The sequence below is a fragment of the Typopeltis vanoorti genome, chromosome 15 (genome assembly GCF_054136105.1).
Source record: "Typopeltis vanoorti isolate ZY-2024b chromosome 15, IOZ_Tvanoo_1.0, whole genome shotgun sequence".
Classification (NCBI taxonomy): Eukaryota; Metazoa; Arthropoda; class Arachnida; order Uropygi; family Thelyphonidae; genus Typopeltis; species Typopeltis vanoorti.
The window spans coordinates 8,109,366-8,130,863 of record NC_143563.1 but is presented as its reverse complement, the minus strand read 5'-3'; the positions used below and the strand labels follow the sequence as shown (position 1 = coordinate 8,130,863).

The 21,498-nt window shown below is 35.9% G+C and overlaps 1 protein-coding gene across 1 annotated transcript in view; it reads left to right on the top strand.

Annotated features, from left to right (window-relative positions):
• Positions 1-21,498, top strand: part of aft (cap methyltransferase 2) — a 163,225-nt gene that overhangs the window by 28,200 nt on the left and 113,527 nt on the right. Inside the window, exon 3 of the mRNA XM_090404767.1 lies at positions 19,418-19,606. Coding sequence (XP_090260893.1) covers positions 19,418-19,606 — 189 coding nt within the window. The remainder of the gene's footprint in view (positions 1-19,417; positions 19,607-21,498) is intronic.

The window sequence follows — 21,498 nt, the reverse complement described above, 5'->3', positions numbered from 1 at the left end:
TTGGTGATAGGGGGCATTTTTTGAAAATTTTGATCACTGTTTTTTATTAAAGTTTTTCTTAAAAAATATTTTTGTTATCATACTGATAATTAATTTTTCAATAACTAATAAATATGAATAAAAGTTTAAATTCAAATAATACAAACCAAGTGGTCAGAACTCTTCACTAAATTTTGGACTTGTTGGTATCTTAAATTAGAACAGCTCTTAGCAATTGTTTCAACACCCATTTGATATCTATATATGTTTAATTGTGTTTGTGTCACAAGGTGCATTCTTCACTTGGAGCCCATCTACATCTAAAAATAACCAATATAGAAACCAGATTTAACCAAACTAATTTCTTCCTAACAGAAACAATTTCATTCATCATATTAAACCTTTTGATTATTGAAAATTTAAATTTAATAATTTGTTTCTATTGTATGCATATTGCATTCTTATAACTAAAATGTTTCTATATTTCCATATTTAATTGCCATTTTCACAAAAAATTGTGCCTTAATAGCTAAAATGTTTTACTTGTTCTGTAGGGGCTCCATTCAAGATGCATTTGATGTTTCAATGTTTCTGCCTATTTTCATTGTCCTTCTCATTTTATTACTGATTTTTCATACCAAATTTATTACAACAGTTATTCAGTTTAGTCTCCAAATCTTGAAGATTTGTACTTGATTTATTTAGAAGTAGAGATTTAGAGATTAACATTACCAATTTTGATATCAGATTTTAATACCACTTTTGTTCATAATATGATCCATATAGATAATAAATAACAGTGAAGATAATGTGCACCCTTGTCTCCTACCTGATTTAATATCAAACCATCTTCCTGTAGCTTCTTCAGTTCTAACAGCTGACTTAAGCTCACATAGGGACTATGCATTACTTGATATAATATTCCATTTACCCTATATAACTGTAGCATTTTGAAGAGTTTTCCTCTTGGCACTGTGTCTTATGCCTTTTCCAGATCAATAAAACTTAAATACAAATCCTTGTTATATTCCAAATATTTTTCAACTATTTGTCTTAAAGTGAAAATCTGATTCTTGTAACCTCTATTTAACCTGAATCCAGCTTGTTCTTCACCAAGCTTCCTTTTCACAAATCTTTTCTCAAGTTGTTATTATTCTATTCCCTCAACCAAATGGCTGGTGGGATTAGCTATATGCTACCATACTAGAAAAATGATTATGAGCAAGATGGTTACCCATTGCCTTCCTTGCTGTACTATATCCTATAACTGTAGCCTGTGTGTTCACGGGGCTGGTTTGCCTGCTTGCAGGATGAACACCTCAGATAAACTGGGGAGAAAAAAACCTGTCCACGCTCAAGACTGACTAACTTGGCTATGGTTGAGGAAGATCTTCAGCTCCCCATGTCATCGACGGGAATCGAACCTAGGACACTCCTATCCCAGACATGTGGTTGCAAAGCACATGGCCACTAGGCTAACTACGTGGACATTTCTCAAGTATATTTGCATAAATCTTACCAGGAACACGCAGTAAGGCAATTCCTCTATAATTCTCATCTTCAATTTTATTTCCTTTGTTATTGATGGGTACTATGAGAGCTGTGCTCCAGTCATTCAGAATTCACCCCTCTGACCAAGCTTTCTGAATTATGCAGTGCATCCATTGTGAAATTTTATACCTCCATATTTCATAATTTCTGGCAGAATCATCTATAGCTGCCTTTCTACATTTCAGGTTTTTGATGGCTTTCTTCACTTAAGTATTAATATGTGTTCCTGACTATATTCCTTGAGTGCTATCACCATGCTGACACTGCTTGTTTCATTTAGAATCTTTTGAAATAATTTTTCCAAACATCTAGAATATCTTCAGTTTTCATGTCGCCTTTATCATCTCTTCTTCCTTTTAGAGTACTCTTTCCTCCTTTTTTAAGCTTTTTCAATAGTCTCCACAATATTTTGCCACCTTCCTGATATTTATTTCTATGTTCCTACCAAAGTCTTCCCATGATATTTGTTTAGGTAGTTTAATACAGTGCTTCCTTTCTTTCATTTTTATCCGTATTCTCTAAGAGCACAAGCTGACTTACTTGGCAAGAACTTTTGATTTGCTTTGTTCCACCATTTCTATCCTTACGGACAACCTCAACATATGTATGCCTCTGACTGAATCAATGTTGTCTTCGAGGTTTGCCATTGAATTTCCAGTTGTGTGTGGTTTGAACTGTCTGAATTAAAAGTTTAAATTCTAATAATTCAAACCAAGTGGTCAGATCTCTTCACTAAATTTTGGACTTGTTGGCATCTTAAATTGTAATGGCCCATAGAAATTGTTTCACCACCCATTTGTGCATCTGTATCAAGGTTGGTGTTTTTGAGTCTGCTTCATCTCTTAAAGCTGCTCAACTTTGATTCACTTTAAAACTTTCTTCCACTCTCTTCTTTTCAATATGCATTTTTATCAATTTTATCCTGCTCAAAACTAAATAGTGATCACTTCCTATTTCAAATCCTCTGTATACACTCCTGAAGCATTGGGGGGAATCATTGCTATCAACAATAACATAATCAGTGCTACTTCTTATTTCTTGCATCTTCTCTCCATGTGAAAATGTGCACATTTTTGTCAGAACACGGTGTTAATAATAACTAGTCCATGTCCTGAACAGAAATCCAGCAAGTACTTATCTTTGTTATTAGCTTTGTCCTTTTCTCCAAAATTTCCCAGAACAATTTTGTAGGTCTGGTAATCATTTCTTGTTCTCTTTAGATATAGCTTTTCCATTTTTATTGTTAGCTGCCTTCTCTAATGACTCAAAAAAATTCCTCCATTTCTTCATGAGTAGAACTTTCTGTCAGACCATAGGTATGAATAAGTCTTATTTTTCAGTTGCCCCTTCTGATATTTACCCACATTATTCTACTTGATGTTGCCTGCCATTCAAGAAGATTATCATTGTATCTATAGTCGAATACTATAGCTGCTACTCCTTTTCTCTAATTGTTATTGCCTGAATATAGCAGTTTATATTTCATGCTTTCTTAGAAAGATCTCACTTTTGTTTTTTCTTCTTTGTATCAGTCATGCCTATTATATCGATCTTGTATTGATCCAATTCTTCTGCTAGTTCCATTTCTTTTCCATTCATGATTCTTATGTTTATAATCTCAATCTTGAACTCTGCTGATGTTGAGTTGGGATGTGTTATGAGATTTGTTCCTGTAGCTGACATTGTGCTGTCAATGGTTAAACAAGGCCCCCTTGTTTAACCATGTGATGCCTCAGCTGGCACGAAATTCTGTATTTTGCATTGTGGTTTGAGCCAGTACAGTTTGGTTGAATAAATCCCATTTTTGTCAGCCCATCCTCTTTTGTTCGATATCCAGGTTAGATACATAGCAGGATGTAAAATGAGAAGGTGAGGATTCGACATTAGATCAGAAGCTCTGGGTCACTTTTCTGCATTCCTGAAAAGGCTATTTGGAAATCTCCTCCCAGTTATTCAACTCTGACCCTTAAGCACCCTTCAGTGATACCATACCACATCAAATCTCATAGCTTTTAAAGGCGCTCAGGCCAGAGTATGTTATGTTAGACATCACAGTCAAAAACAGTCATGGATTGTTGGCATCATCTGTCAATTGTGCAACCATTGTAAAAGCTGTGTGGGATAAAATTTGAAAAATTAAGAGTAGATGAATTGGGTGTACTTAGGATGTTGCAGAATCTGAATGCAGATATGCATTCAGATTTTGCAGATATGCAGATAATCTATGGGATTGGATGGGATTTTGGCTCGTGCTTTACAAAAATGTGCTGGGAAACTGGGGATATCTTTGACTAGGCTGTTTAGTTTGTCTCAACTCTGGCAAAGTTCTGAGAGAGTGGAAGGAAAGTAAAATAATTCCTTTGCATAAAGGAGGATCAAAATTGGAGTAGCAAATTATAGACTAATCAGTATCTGAGCAGTGGTTGTAAAAGTATACTGGAAAAGTTAGTCAAAAAGAGAATTTAGGAATGAGTGGATAATATGATACTTCGAGGGGCAGCATGGCTTTGTGAAGGATCAGTCATGCCTTAGTAATCTACTAACGTTTTTATAATAGAGTGACAACTAAGCTGGATAAAGGGAATGGCTGCACAATGATGCTGCTAAATATTGCAAATGTGTTTGACAGGATACCACATGGAACTCTGTTATGGGAATGGATGCAAAAATTGTGATATGGATAAAAGGATGGCTGTGAACAGATACCAAAAAAGTAGTATATGGAGAAGCAGAATCTTGGAGACAGCAGGTGACTAGTGGTGTGCCACAGGACTCTGTGCTTGGGCCACTTCTGTTTAATTTGTACATAAATGATATAGGAAATAATTTGAAGGGAGATGTTCAGTTATTGCTGGTGATGCCAATTGGGTAGGGTTAGTTAAAAGTTGATGTAGAGAGCTTGCAGGATGATTTAAATAGGCTGACAATATAGGCAAAACATAATGAATGTCAATTTAATGTAGAAAAGTGTAACTGTACTCCAGGAAATTGATGAAGCCAGGGATTTAGGGGTGGTGGTAGTAGATAGATAGAAAATTGAAGTTTAAAAGGCATATTGCTAAAGTAGCCAGGGTAGGTCACATGTTTACTTGGTTATTGAATAACATACTAACCAGCAGAGATAAGGGAATTATTATTCCTCTTTATAAAGCCTTGATATCACCATTTCTGAATTACTGTGCTCAGGTCTGGTTACCTGGGTTATCTCCACTACTTCCTCATTAGCAAGAAGCTAATGAGGAAGTAGTGGAGAGGATCCAGAGGTGAGTGGTCTGTTGAATGCTCCCTATGAGGATAGATTGAGGTTTGTGCAATCAAAAGTTGGTTGATAGGCAAAAAAAATTGGGGTATGAATGATAGAAACATTTAAGTTACTTAAGGGATTTTATAGGATTAATATAATGGAAATATTTCAGCACTTGGTTAGAGGGGACAGGACAAGAGATTATCTCTGGAAGTTGGATAACAGTGTAGTTAGCAAGGTGTGAGGAGTAAATTTTTTGCTTGGAGAGTGGAGTGAATAAGTGGAATGGATTGCCAGAGTCAGTTGTGAGTGCTCATTGGTTTCAAAGAGAGGTACAATAGAAAAGGTGTTAATAGTTGGGATCTTCCATGTTGAGTCTTCGGACCTTGTGGAGGTGTGCTTCGAATAATAATAAGTAGTAGTATATAGAACACTTAATTTGTTAACCCTGAAATGTAATTCATGTATTGTTGCTGAATCAAATGCAATTGCAGACACTTTATTTATTTCCGGAATGAGGCATGAGCTTTGCATCCTTCTGAATTTTTGATCGAAAGAACAGTAAGAGAAATACACTTAGCCACATGGGAAGTAGCTAAGAACATGGATGTTCCATTTAGAAAATGTTACATTGCTGAACTTCAATTATGGCCAACTGATGAGAATATTAGGTTCAATCCCATCAGTTGCTAGATAGGAAGGATATCAGCGATGCATGGGAAGTATTTTAAAAATAGACCAATGAAGTAAGGAGCTTGTCTCTTGAATTCATTGCCAATCACGCAATATCACGTGATGCGAGTTCTCACCAGACGGTCAATCACGTGTTATCGCATGGACGTCGCTATCAAGTAAAAAAAATTTGGCCACCACAAAATTCCAATTTTCAGCTTGGCAATGAACGTGTTAGGAAAAAGATTCTTAAGAAAAGGACTACGATACATATAAAAATGATGTCAATTATCTGAAAATTATAAGGAACAGGTCAGAACAGTTATAACTGCTGTATAGAAAGCCAAATATGAAAATAAACAGGTTCTGCAAGCTAAAGACAATGCAGAAGAATTCTGTCATTTTGCTTCAAATAAAAAGAGGAATTAATGCAATAAAATAACTCTTGTCAGTGCAGATGAAAGGCAGGTGGCAGATGTTTGTTCAATGATGAGTACCTTTGCCAAAAGTTATCAGCCTGGTGTATGCAACATTAAGCTTAGTGCTACCTCTACACTGGAGGAAGAAACTTGAATATATGAGGAGGAGGGATTACTAGAGCTGGTTTATCAGCATGGATGCTAAAAGAGTGTTCTACTCAACTGGTTGTGCCTTTGATCTGATTGTACAGTTTGAGTCTCAACACAGGAAAGATTCCACAAGGGTGATGTGACTTAACTCTCAAAATATCAGTATATCTGGAGCGGTGAAGATGCAGAAATGTTGACAGAGAATCCAATGTCAACATTTCTGTTGACATTGGATTCTCTTAATAATTGGATTAATAAGTGAAGGTCATGTTAGTTTGGCACAAAGGTCTATTAAGTAAACTGTTATCATTTGGTCTGCTTCCTTCTGCAGTTAGGTGGCCAGCTTTCTGACTACAGTGGGTGTTATTTGTAGTGCTCTGTAAACACTTCAGGCCAGCTGAGGTTTAGAAGTGCTGTATCTGCAAGTTGAAGATTACAGTCAAGAAAAAGAGACTTCAGTGTAATTTTTGCTGCAGACAATGCATGCTAATTTTTCAAAGGTTGACAAAGTGATAGAACTCCTGACCAACCTCAGCTAGCCATTCTTTTGTCCCCTGTGCTTCCCTCTGTTAAAGTTTCTAGATCTCAGAAAGTGCATGGACAGCCTAGATCAACACCTACTTATGATTGATGATACTTTCTTGCATGAAATCAATGTATTAAAAAAAAAAAAATAGAAGCAATTCAGTCAACATCTCGATGTTAATGTACCTACCACCGAAAACTCCAGCAGACTTTACAGCCTCATCACCATGTCAGTCCAAGACATTGTGGAGGAAGAAAATAAAAAATATAAATCCAATGTACTGAACTTTCATTCCAAAACATGCAGTGCTAATTGATGACATCTGCAAGTTCGCCGAACAATGCAAATTTGACTCTGGGAAAATCGTCAGTTGTCACTGCTTCAAGCCCATGAACACAGTTACGGAACAAAACTCTCATGCCTGTTGTGGTACACTAGCAAGCAGATCAGCATTCATAACCACTGTGAATAACATGTCAGAAGGTACCACTGCCATGTCACGTGTGAGCCTGGCTGGATCTCGTGCAGCAGGAACAAGGGAGAAATTTATGGCAACAACTGGAAGTAAAACGACAAAGTGGAGATGATGCATGGACAATTAATTATAAAAAAGAAAGTACTAATATGAAAATCCAGTCCTCCTACATGCCATCAGAAACTTTAACTTTATCGCTGCACAGGGATTGTGTATGACCACTGCAGTCAACAGCAAACCTTGCAGAACCTTCCTAATAACTACACCAATATTCTTGGCCTCCATTCAAACTTCAGCAATGTCCATTTTCATCTCTAGTCCGTAAAACTCCACTTACCTTTCTTTACAAACACAAATTGCTACACCCCAAGTGCTAACTCATCTCAACTTTCAGTTACACACTCTTTGATCCTTTTGCCAAAGGTGGGGTTTGTGCCTATATTCACTCCAACATATCATGTCAAAGAATGCCCATCCCGGAATCTCCCGATTTTGACCTTCTTTGTCTGAAAATCTCTGTACCCCATTCAGTGTAATTCATTTGCTGTTTATACCACTCTCCTAGTGGCACCAGCCATTTTGAACTTTTCGATTTCCTTTCTTTACAATATTCTTTAATCCAACTTTCCTAACAGTGAGGTCAGTTTCCTTGGAGATTTCAATGTTCACAACATCGGATGTCAGATGTCTCTTCTACTCCAGTTGCACAGATCAAGCAGGTAAAGAGGTAGAGAAATTAGTTCAAACGCATGCAGCAACTAATTAACCTCCCTCACAGTGTATCTCCTAACTCGCAACAAATTTCTCCTCCTCATCCATCCCTTCCACTGCTGCCATCTGGAACAGTCTGCCATCTTATGGGTTTCCCCAAGGAATGCAATCCACAGCTCTTCAAAATAAGAGCAAGTTCCTTCTTGCTCATGCATAGTACTAGTGTACTATAGGTTGACTAACCTGTTATTGGATGGGTTCCCTCATAAAAATTAAAAAAAAAAAAGTAAAGATTGCAAATGGCACTCAGATAATTGCAATGCTGAACTGAATGTTGACATGACATGAATACTGAAATGATGTAAGGATAAAGATATCATTTTGCCTCTTTAAAGGCCTCAATATAACCTCACCTGGGGTACTGTGTTTATCCTGATTTCGAGGTTATGCAGACACAATGGAGAGAGTACAAAGGAGACTGTTAAAGATAATATTGGAACTGAAATATGGATTGGGACAGGTTGAGAATTTTTAAAATGCAAACACTAACAGACAGGAGAAAGAGGGGTGATATTGATAGACATACAAACTTTTGAAAATGTCATACAGGATGCTGGCAGATGGAATTTTTCATTTTATGGAGATGAGGAAAATGAGAGAGCATTCATAGAATTTGAATATGAATGTAGCCAAAAAGGAGGAGGGTGAAGCAGATTTTTCCTGTCATAGAGCAGTGTGTGTGACTGGATGGCTCGTCTTTGGAGTTTGTGAGTGATATGCAACCTGCCTTGACACCGTGGAATTCTCTTGTAATAATAATAATAAATAGCTGCTTCTACCTGCTAACTCAGTGTCCTCAAGAAACTATGCAAAGATAGCAGTATAGTCATCACCAAAGCTTGATAAGGGCAGCGTCATGGTTATCCTTAACGCTAGTGAATACAATCGAAAAATGGATGTCATTCTCAGAGACACACTCTGCCTACAATCCTTTAGATTATGATTCCACTAATTGTGAAATAAAAAAAATTAAAAAATCTACTCAAAAAAAGTTTCTTTCTGGTCTCTTGAAATTCATCAATTGTCTTCACCCCCCCCCCAATATATAGCTTACCTGAAATCCACAAACTCAAACCCTCTCCCAAGGCTAATAATAGATACTACAGATTCCCTCCTTACAAATTATTATAATAGTGAGACCAAATTGCACTTCTTATCCATGTTATTCAATGGGTGTTACAGAATCATATCCAGATTTAGCTGGACGTCTATAGACATCATGGCTGGTTGGGGGGTGGGGGGGTTAATCCCTTTACTGGCTATTCCATATCTTAGATTAAAAAAAAAAAAAAAAAACTGCCCATTTTAAAATTTCTAATGAAAATATAATTGTTAATAATACACATATCTTATTTAGCTTTGACATCATCACCTCTTATGCCTATATTCACTCCAACTTACCATGTCAAAGAATGCCCATCCCGGAATCTCCCGATTTTGACCTTCTTTGTCTGAAAATCTCTGTACCCCATTCAATGTAATTCATTTGCTCTTCACCAACATTCACTTAAATAATACCTTATCAAGAGAGAAAAAAAATTTTTTTTTTCTCTCTTGATATCACAGATATCTTCACCTTTGCTTTCCTTCTGGATATTTCTCTTGGAAGAACAAAATTTATAAAGAGCAACTTCTATGGGTTCATCCCCTTGCCAATTTTTTCATGGAAGATTTTGAAAAACAAGCTCTTGACTAAGCCCCTCACAGACCTTCTATCTGGCTAAGATATGTGGATGATGTGTTTTATGTTTGTCCTCATTACCCAGACACATTAGACTATTTTTTTCTGTTACCTCAGTAATCTTTACCCTAGAATCCAATTTATAGTGGAAAAGGAAACTAATAATAGCCTAGCCTTCTTTGACACACCTTCCTAATAGTAATCTCAGTATACAGGAAACCCACTCACACAAGCAGATACATTCACAAACTTTCTCACCCCCCCCTCAGCAGTATGGTCTAATTAAAACCCTAACCAATAGAGCCTATAACCTTTGTTCCTTCTCCTAATCCACAACTTTCTCTCTAGAAGGATTTTAGTAATGCTGTCACTGTTCTATAAATCTGAGGCAGATCAGAAAGAATAGGCAGTCTTACAGGAATATGAGGCACATCCAGAAAGTAAGGTCTGTTCGGAATTTACTGCCGATTAACATATGGGAGAGGAACCACACATATAGTTGCATATAGTGACTCATTAGCTAGCTGTTGACCATTTTACTTTCATTCCATTATCATTTGTTGTCTTTTACGAATATTTTGAGTGCTGTGATAAATCCTGCCAGTTACAAAGTTTGTGCAAATGGAAACTAATAATAGCCTAGCCTTCTTTGACACATCTTCCTAATAGTAATCTCAGTATACAGGAAACCCCATTCACACAGGTATGGTTCTTGTTGGCAGAAAACAATAGTGCTGCAGAAATTCACTGATGACCCTGTAAGGTTTATGGGCCTAATGGGAGTGACAGCAGGGTTAGGTAATGGTGTAGTTTGTTTAAATAAGGGCACAGTGGCTGGCCAACTGTAGTGACAGACAATTTAGTGGAAACACTGAACATGAAAATTAATTGTGGTTTCCTAAATTAAGAAAATCACTGAAGAAGATTCCTTTTCAGTTTTTGAAGACCATGGCCATCATTTTTTTGACAGATGGTGCCTGTTTGAATTTTTTTTGCTTTTGGAGATGATGAATGGTGCCAGTGCATTGATTGTTGTTTTGATTCTACATTTGTTTACGAAATCCACATTTCGTCGTGATGCAAGAAAGAACCTTCATTTTTCGTAACACTCCAAACATTTTTGAGCTGATTCCACTTGTTTCGGTTTATGCACATTGGTCAGCATTTTTGGTACCCATCTGGAATACAGCTTCTTATACCTCAGCTCTTCTGTCACAATCTCATCAATGACTGATCATGAAACTTCTGGGAATTCAAAGTAAAGTTCAATAATTGTGAAATGGTAATTCTCATGAAGTTTTATGTTCAATGTTTCAATGTCACCACACTTGGCTATCTACTGAGGTCTTCATCGTGAACATTGTTGCATCCTTCTTTAAACAAACGATACCATTGCCTAACCCTATGGTCACTCATTACATTAGACCCGTAAACCTTACACAGTCATCGGTGAATTTCTGTAGCCATATTGTTTTCTGGCAACAAAAACTGTATCATACCACGAATTTCAAGCTGGCAAGATTTTTTATCACAGCACATAAATTATTTGTAGAAGACAACAAATGATAACAGAACAAAAGTAAAATGATCAACAGCTAGCTATTTTACTTTCGTGGTAGTCTCTGTATTCTGCCACACGTGAAACGCTTCTCCCATATCTTATTTGGCAGTAAATTCTGAATGGACTTTACTTTCTGACTGCACCTTGTGCAACCTTTCACAGCTTTCGAGCCCCACTTGAAACTAACTACTCCTATCTGCTCCGCTAATTAGGACTAGCTCCTTTCTGTCCCAGTTCCTGGACAGAAAGGAGCTATAGAGTTCTGTGCACTTGCTAGTTGGCTTACTATGGACAGACAGGAAAATCAGCCACTGTCTGCAAAACAATACATCTGCAGTCATTACTGGTTGACTAGACCCTGCATACCATGCTTTGGATACAGTTCATAGAATCATTTAGAAAAAGACCACTGTGCTCTACAGCTGCTCTCAAAAATCAGCCTAACCTGAATAAATATGGTTGCATAAAACTTCCCCGGTATCTTGAAGTAACGATACCAGTTTACAACCTAGGCCACCAGCTGGTGCCCATAGAGGACACTCCACCTAGTTAGGACTCTAGGACTCGTCCAAATGTTTCAAATAGTTTTGTGTTGCCTGTGTGTGTGTTCTTTGCAGTCTTGTACAGAATGGGAACTGCTCGGTGTTCTTTATTGTTTTGTCTCTATCATGCACTTGTTCATTCAAAGCTTGATTATAGTTCATATATCTACTTCCTGAAGGAAAAATACCCTAACGAATGTAGGGTGTAATGAATAGTATCCTATCAATGGATAGGATACTGATGCATTTCACACATTGTCCATTCAGAGTCTTTATGTCAAAGCAAATGAACCTACCTCTGTCACTTTGATGGAAACAGTTGTCCAAAATAAAGTTGTTTAAGTGTCCACCGTTAATTAGTATTTTTCCCATATGTTGGGAAATTTACTATTTTACATGTAGACTGCTGTTTAGCATGGTATTAAAGAAATTATGCAAGCTGGTAACATCTATGCTGACATTGCCTGCATTAAACATGATAGTACTCCTCTTTGGCATGTCTACTCTGCTAACTAAGGAAGTTGCATATTCCATCAATTCTACCTGCAGCTGTTTAATGCACATAGAGTGCAGTACTCTGATTTCTTACCTGTCAATACTAAACGTGCAAGATCTAAGACCTTTGTTTGTTGTGCTGCTGTTTTAACTGGGTGCATTGTCTCTAGTTCAATTACACTTACGCTGCATGCAATCCAGCTTGCACTTGTACACACGAAAGAAAGCTCTTACCAAAAATGTAGGATTTGTACTGACCAATTAATTTTTTTTTTTTACAGGCCATCTCCTTTCCAATGTACAAACCTCATCCAGTGTTTTACAGTTATTTTATAAAATTGGGAACCTCAATTTTTTGTGCACTGGATTATTATTATTATTATATGGGCACCTCCATGGAGTCAAAAAAGACTCATCGTGGGAGACCCAATCTATCCACACAATCTATCATACCTCTCCTTGAACCCATTAACAGACAGAGCACTGAAAACTGTCAACCCATTCTACTCATTCACCACTCTTCAATCAAAAAAAATCTAGTCCTTACACCCCTACTGACCACACAATTATTCAACTTCCAGAGATGACCCCTTGTTCTGGTCTCTCTAGCCAAGTGCTGAAACATTTTCTCTGCATTTATCCTATAAAACCCTTTAAGCAACTTAAATGTTTCTATCATATCCCCCTCTTTTTCTCCTATCAACCAACTTCTGCAATTCACACATCTTCAATCTATCCTCATAGGGAACATTTCACAGGTCACTCATCATCTTGATCACTTGCCTCTGAATCCTCTCTGCCATTCCAACATCCCCAAGAAACCTGGGGGACCAGACTTGAGCACAGTAATCCAGATGTAGGCATATAGGAATTACAACTTCCTTATCTATTTGTTAATATGTTCTTCACTAGTCGTAATCTTATGTGCTACCTTAGCAATATGTCTTCTAGACTTAACTCTCTAGCTTCATCTATTTCTTGGAATACAGTGCCATCAATGTGATAAACAGCTTGTAATCTATTTATCCCAAAGTGCATAATTTTACATTTCATCATCATCATAACACTAATTACTAGTATAGTATAGACCATATTGGTCTGTTCCGGTCTCATTATCCATCCAATACTAAACTATACCAAACAAATACTAAAATATAAGCCAATTGGCTTATATTTTAGTATTTGTTTAGGATGTCGAGTGTTGGCCATTTGGTTTACATGTTCAGTCCATTTTTGTTTATAATTGTTTAGTTTTTCTTCTATTGATTTAGTTTTGAGTTCTTTTAAACTTTACATTTCTCTACATTAAACTGACACCCATTAACTTTTGCCCATGCTGACATCCTATTTAAATCATCCTGCAAGCTCTCCACATTGCCTTAACTATTACTCTACCTAATTTCACATCATCAGCAAACAATTGAATATTTCCTTTCAGGTTATTTCCTATATCATTTATATACAACAGCAATGGTCCCAGCACTGAACCTTATGGCACACCACTAGTCACCTGTTTTTGCCTTGATTTTGCCCCTCCATATATACTTTTTTGATATCTGTCCAGAAGCCACCCTCGTATTCACTCAACCATTGTCATATCCATCCCCATTTGTTCTAATTTGCATAACAGTGTTCCATGTGGTATTCTGTCAAATGCCTTTGCAAAATTATCAGGTAGCCATTTCCTTTATCCAGTTCAGCTGTTACTATATTATAAAAAGTTAGTAAATTACTAAAGCATGACTGACCCTTCAAAAAGCCATGTAGATCCTCATACAGTATCATATTTTTATCTACCCATTCTTGAATTCTCTTTTTGATCAATTTTTCTAGCATTTTTACCACCATGCCTGAGATACTGATTGGTCTGTAATTTGCTACTGCAGTCTTAGAACCTCCCTTATGCATAGGAATAAGTTTGCCCTCTTGGAACTCTACCAGAGCTGAGACTTAAAATAAACAGCTTAGTCAAAGGCATTGCGTTCTCTTGCACATTCTTGTAAAACCTTATCTGATATCCCATCTAATCCCACAGTTGTATTTACATTGAGATTCCGAAATATCCTAAGAATTCATCCATCATTTCATCCTTCTGTTCCCGCATTAATGTTTGTCACCTAGGTTAAAGCAGTAACTTCACCAGGAATATATATGCTTGCAAAGTGGCCACTCAGTAACTCTCCTCATGACCATCATCACTCATTAAGGTTAATCTTCCATAGTCATTCTTTCTCTCACTTGCCACATAATGAAATAATTCAGGTCTCCAGCAAGATGAGCTTGGCTTTTTGCTTCAATATTTATGATTTACACCCAATCAAGAGTTCACTTAAAAAAAACATATAATAAAGAAAAAAGACACTAAAAACACAGTGAACAAATGAAAACATCTAATAAACATAAGTTGAATTCTTGACTAAATTCTTCTCATAATCTGATCTTGCCTTTTTTTGCCTGGTAACCATTCTTGCCTGAGCCTTGTACTGTTCATGAGTTTGCTGGTCACCTTTCTCTTTATATACCTTCCACAGCATATTCTTCTTCTGCAGCTCACGCTTAATGATTACTCATTCATCTAACTCCTACCTGATTAATCTTCCTTACCCTAGGTATACAATTTAATATTGCTTCCTCTAGATGACCCTTAACTATATCCCATGCACTTCTAACATCCTTACCCTGCAGTGTTTTATGCCATGATACAGATTTAAGCTTCTTAAGCATGTCATAAACACCTGCCTTGTAGTATAACCTTTGTAATGGTGCACAATGACCTTTGCTGTTCTCACACCATTAAACCCTGAAACCACCTGATCCATTCCTTAGTTTGGCAGACCTTATAGTATTCAAGAATTTCAGGCTTAGAGTTTCCATAGCCAGTAATTTTGAAATGTTTTACTTGGCATTCTTATTCATCAGTGGCATTAGGACAACCTTTGTGAACATGACTGTTACTCACAGTCCTGTCTTATTTTTGCAAGAAAGATCTTTCACTTCCCTTTACTTATAATAATATTCAGATCTCTAGCAAGATGAGCTTGGCTTTTTGCTTCAATATTTATGATTTAAACCCAATCAAGAATTCACTTATGAAAATCATATAATAAAGAAAAAAGACACTAAAAACACAGTGAACAAATGAAAACATCTAAAGTAAACATACAAAAAAAAACATAAAAATGAGCTAACCTGTTATTTTGGGATATTTATCCTAATTCTGATAACTAATACTTAAAACAGCTGTTGGTTGGTCAGTCTTGGGAGGCCTCAAAACCACTACTAAATGTAAATACACACACACACTTCTCAGGTGGAGTTTCACTACTTCTCAAGTAGTGAAATGGTACAATGCCAAGTTAATTTATGCCAAAGTTGTACTTTCATAAGTTCTCAAAATTTATCTAAAATCAAACATTTGCCAACAGTAGATAGCATTTTTTTTTTTTTTTAATAGAATAAATCAACAATGTCTGTACTCTTAGAGAATGTAGAGAGAAATGTTAGAAAGCTATGTGTAAAAGTGGCTAAACAGAAGTCAGGGAATAATATAGATAAGAGGTGGAAAAATATTCTGGAAACTACTGAAAAAGTTAGAATACAAAAAATAATCAAATGTGATAAATGTAATATAATTATCAAAGAAACCTATTTACTAACCTGCCATTTTATTGCCTTCCTGTTGCCCTTTGCATCACTGTATGCAGGTGTGTGGGAGGGGGTGCTCTCTAAATTTTTTTCCATTGCCAGAGTTCCACAGGCTTATGTGCTTTTGGCCATGCTCTTTCTCCTACACATAGATGACTTTCACTAAACTCAAATCTTATTTTCTTTCTTTTGCTAATTACAGTATAAATTTCCATGATACCAAAACACATTGTCTTATTTCTCACAAGACAGATTTCACTTCTCTTTGATCTTCAGGCAAGATTAGATTTCTTTGTTTATGAATGTCATGTGCTCTGATAAGCACATCTCATTCATAACTTCTTCAGTCTCCAAAATCTTGAGCATCATTTCATCCCATATATTGTACACCATTTGAACATCATGTGAATCAGGCCTACTATCTAATTCTTTCACGTCATCATATTTCGCTGGCTTCAATAGGACAGCGATAGAATCTTTAGCAAAGAAAAAGAAATGTAATATGAAACTTAGTCTGGGGAACATGGATGTTCCCATTGTATAGAAAAGGTGCACTGATGGGGAGGTACACCTTTTCTACAACAAGACTATTCTGCCTTGTTATAGCAGAAATGTGTTGCAAAATATTCTTCAAATTATGGTAGTAGTCATATCCATATAATTCTAGCATATCTGAGCATGTTCGGATAATAAACCTGTTATGTGTTGAATAATTAAAAAAGGGGTTTTGTGTTTTATAGTTTATAAAACATTAATTTTTGAAGCCTAGTGCTTGGTCTTCAAAACCCCACATTCTTAGATCGTACTTTTAATGATTTCCAGAAAATTAAAGCTAGCTTCATCAGAAAAATTGTATGAACAAAATTCATATGGATAGAAAACTTACGAATACTGGACGTTACCTCCATTTCAACTCGTCACATCATATATCCCAGAAACTTAGCATTAGCCATATGCTTAAGAAAAGAGCTATACAGTACACCACAGACCAAGATGACTTACAAGAAAAATTAATTACAATATCCAGAGAGCTATCCTTAAATGGTTATCCAAAAAGACACTACAACAAGATTCTCTTTTCGAATATACCACAAAGACAACGTGATGACACCCAATACATCAGTACTATAACTATTCCATTTGTCAGCACCATTTCCAAAAAATTGGCTATTCTTCTAAAACCACACAGTATTAGAGTAACATTCAAGCCAGTCGGAAATTTTTAAGATCACTGAAAGACCCTCATCCATTCTACAAGTACTCTGGAGTATATAATATACCTTGTTCCTGTGGTGTTAGTTACATTGGTCAGACCTCTAGAAGCTTCAAAACGAGACAGAAGGAGCACATTGTCTATGTTAGAAACAACAGACAAGATATTTCAGGCCTTTCTTCCCACTTCGCCACTACCAACCATCTTTGAGTGGGATAAGAGTCATATGCCCTATATAGAAGAGAACTACCATTCCAGAACCTTAAAGGAATCAAGGTCTAATCCTACCGGAAATTTGGAAAACTTTAATTATATCACTAAACAGCAAAGCAATGAACTTTCGTGGCAATTACATTATGTCTCTTAACAAATAAATCATGTTCCCGAGACGTGTATTGTCTCGCACAGTACTAATTTTTGTATGAATTAGAACTGTCAGTTAAAACCTAGTCTGTTACCTTCATATTGCTTACCAATTGTATCCTTGAAGATGCCGATAGCAAAAATCGGTGAAACTAGTAGGATAATATATATTACTTACTTGACTAACAGTCCTAAAATGTGTTATAGTTTCTATATTTTGTGATGTTTGGGGGATTGGGGGAATGCTTCACAGCTGATGTTGATTCTGAAAATAGTCATTCAGACCTGCTCACATATCCATCGCTATTTGTTCAGGTGACACAGCCCTTGAAACTGTGCTTAGGTGCTTTCAACATCTTTTTAGCCAATGGCTACAACCCCTATAAAGTAGATAATTACTGCATGCACCCCCCCACCCCTCCTGCAACCAACACACAAGATTACAGCAGAACTATTCCCATCCTTATATATCGAAGGTGCATTAGAAAAGATAGCTAAAGTTCTCTACAAACATAGTCTCCATGCCACTTTCAAACCACGTATTCAGCCAGCTATCTTCATCTGTCAGCCTAAAAATCAGTTTCATTCTCTTGCACATCCTGGAGTGTATAGAATTCTTTGTGCCTGCAGTTTAGGCCACTTTGGACAGACTGGTAGATCAGTCAACATCTGCTTTAAAGAACACAAATTACATCCACAATCTGTAGGGCAAATTGGGACTGTAGAACAAACTCTGGCTTCATATAGGATTAGATGGAATAAGATATTGGTATTATGTAGAAGTTGTTATAGGTCTGAGAGACTATTTTTAGAATCAGCATCAGCTATGAAGCACTTTCCCTACTCCTAACAAGTATTGATTGCATTAATTGCCAGAGATCAGTGAGACAGTCATTCTGAGACCAGATAGCGTTATTTCTCAAAATTAACCTATGTGAGGTTATCGGTTATTTGGCCCATGGAGGATGCCTCATTAGGTCTTTAGTTCTCTTTTCAGTCACAATTTAATTTGTTTCAACAGTGATGTGAGTGCTGTATGCTTGTCACAGTTACAATTTGTGTTCTGAAGATGACAGAAAACCAGCAAAATATTAGTCAAGTTAATAAATTACTTTTTTCCTCTCTTGGTGTTTATACCATGAAGCGCTATTGTGTTGAATTAACACACCTTGTAACAGTTAACTTCTTGTACTAGTTGTATCATTGCATTTTTCATTAAGAACTTTGTAAGATCTATATAGGTGGCTGATATATCTGCCATTCATTCCTCAGATATTCTAAAAATAATAGGATATCTGAGGAATGCTCGTTCACTATATGAATGGGCATTCCTCTAAGTGAAAGCAACTGATAATGATCCAGAGCTTCATTTAAGTAGCTTTTTCTATAAATTGCAGAAATCAGTAATAAATGCCAGCTTAGTTGGCAAGGAGTTTGTGGTTTTCTTTAGGTGATTGATGAATTTCATTGTCCAGTGTGAGACTACTACTCTACTTATTGGAAGCTTGAAATAATATTCCATGTTTGGTAGTGTGTGTGTGTGTGTGTGTGTGTGTGTGTGTGTGCGTGCGTGCGTGCGTGCGTGCGCGCGCGCCCACGCACAGCACTAATTAATTTACTATAGGTTTACAACTTTTTCTAGGTGGGAATCACATAAGAAACAAAAAATAAAAATGGAGTCTGAACTGTTATTTTTCATTAATTACTCATCAGAATGATTTCTGCACATAAAAATTTCTTAAATTATTTATTTATTTGTTGTAATGTCTTAATGATGACTGATGTCGTCTTTAAGATCATATATACAATATAGGATTATTATAAATGATCTTAACCGGCCAGGACGTATATATACGTCCAGATAAATCTGGATACGATTCTGTAACACGTATTGAATAACATGGATAAGAAGTGCAAGTTGGTCTCACTATTTCATCCACCTCGGCCAGTAGAGATTAATGATGACCTCACTACAAAAATACTGAGATTAATATATTTAAATAAAATTTTCTTAATATGATTATTGCTTCCATAAATTCATTCTTTGAGTGCCAATCTAACATTTAAAGGAATCGCGTGAAATTAAAATTTTATTTGGAAATGTACATTTTTTTCCCTCCTTTTTTACAGTGGCACTGGATTGCCAATAGCTTAAATCCATATTATGAAGGCCACCTGAAAAAGGATGCCATCACTGATGATCGTTTTATATTCCATTCCCTTTCTAATTGGTTCTTTGGTGATGATAACACTGGGGATGTTATGAATTCCAACTTTCTTGGAAATCTGCAACATAGATTAACCCATCCTGTTACACTGGTATGTATTCATTTAATGTTCAGTACTACTACGACCAAATAAAAACTGAAAACTTATTTTCAGGTTTATTCAGAATGATAATTGATAAGTTATTCATAATTTTTTTTCTATGCACAGATTAAGTGCTTGCAGTTAATTGTTTATAAACTTGTGCTGCTGTGTTTTTATCATGTTGCGCTTATCAAAATGATGAAAAAAAAAAGTTGTAATTTGTCACCAATATGACTTCTGTTTTTAATAAGTTTTAATAATCACACCTGTCAAATTGCTAACTTATGTGAAAAATTGAGTTTTCCATGTATTTCAAATAAATTTGAAGAAATTTATCAATTTATAGAAATTTATAAATTTTCATATGTATACATAAATAATAAATAACTTTCTGGATTGTTAAAACAGGAGCAGCAGCTGTCTAGCATGCCAATTCACTGTAACTGCAAACACACCAAGCCTGTTTCTCCTCTTTTATTCCACTGCATCCCTCCTCTGGAACAGGTTTCCTCATGAAGATTTTTCCCAAACAATTACAACCTTCAACTCTTGAAGAAAAATGTCAAATTTCTCAATTAATCCTCGCCTGCACTCCATACATGGCACTGATGTTCTTTTATTCTAATCCTTTTAGTGATCAGCATTCATTTTTGAAATTATGGATTCTACAACCGTGTTAAAATACCTCTTTTTATTATCCCAACATTTCGATCTTCATATCAAGATCATCATCTGGAGCATACATAATTATACAAGACAAGCTGCATTACATTTCAAACTGAAAGCTAGAGAAACAATGATTTGAACGCATGCTACTCACTGGCATGAGCTCTAGTGAAAAAAAAAAAGGAAAAAAAATTACACCAAGCTAGATTTAATTTATGATTACATGAATAAACATTCTTGCTTACAGATAGTTTTCCTTCCAGTAACAGTGATGTCCTATTTCTATTATTACAATTGTTATTTTTGATTTAAAAAATTATTTATAAATTACAACATGGATAAACATTCTTTCTTACAGATTTTTTCATTTTTGCTGAAGAACAAGCTAGATTCAGGCTAAATAGAAGCTGTCAGGATCAGATTTCCACTTTGCGACAAATAGTTGAGAAGTCATGGGAATATAACAAAGATCTGTATTTAAGTTTTGTTGATCTGGAAAAAGCATATGACAAGGTGCCAAGAGAGAAGCTATTCAAAACACTACAGTTGTATGGTGTCGGTGGGGCATTATATCAAGCAATACTTAGTCTTTATTTGAGTTGTAAGTCAGCAGTTACAATTGAAAGTGGTACAGGAAGATGGTTTAACATTAAAGCTGGTGTTAGACAAGGATGTACATTATCCATTCTGTTATTCATTATCTATATGTATATGGATCACATTATGAAGGAAAGTGGTATTAAACCTGATATCAAAATTGGAGATTTTAATGTCAGCTCTTTGCTTTATGCAGATGATGATATTCTTCTAAATAAATCCGCTTCAAGTCTGCAAGATTCCCTGCTTAATTCAATAACTGTTGTAATAGATATGTATGAAGGTCAGCAATAACAAGACAAAAACAATGAAAATAGGCAGAAGCATTGAAAATATCAACAGTGTTTGAATGGAGAACCTATAGAACAAGTAAAACATTTCAGCTACTTAGGCACGAATTTTACTGAAGATGATAAATTAAATATGGAAATAGACAACAGAATCAACAAAGCTGGTATGGTATCAAGTCAACTGAATAAATTTATATGGAGTAGCAAATAAATTTGTCAAAACACTAAATTAGCTGTAAACAAGACAGTGTTCAAACCAATTTTAACTTATGCATCTGAGTGCTGGGTCAGAAGTAAAACACTTGACCAAGACTAGAGACCGCAAATATGAGAGTCCTGAGAAAGATT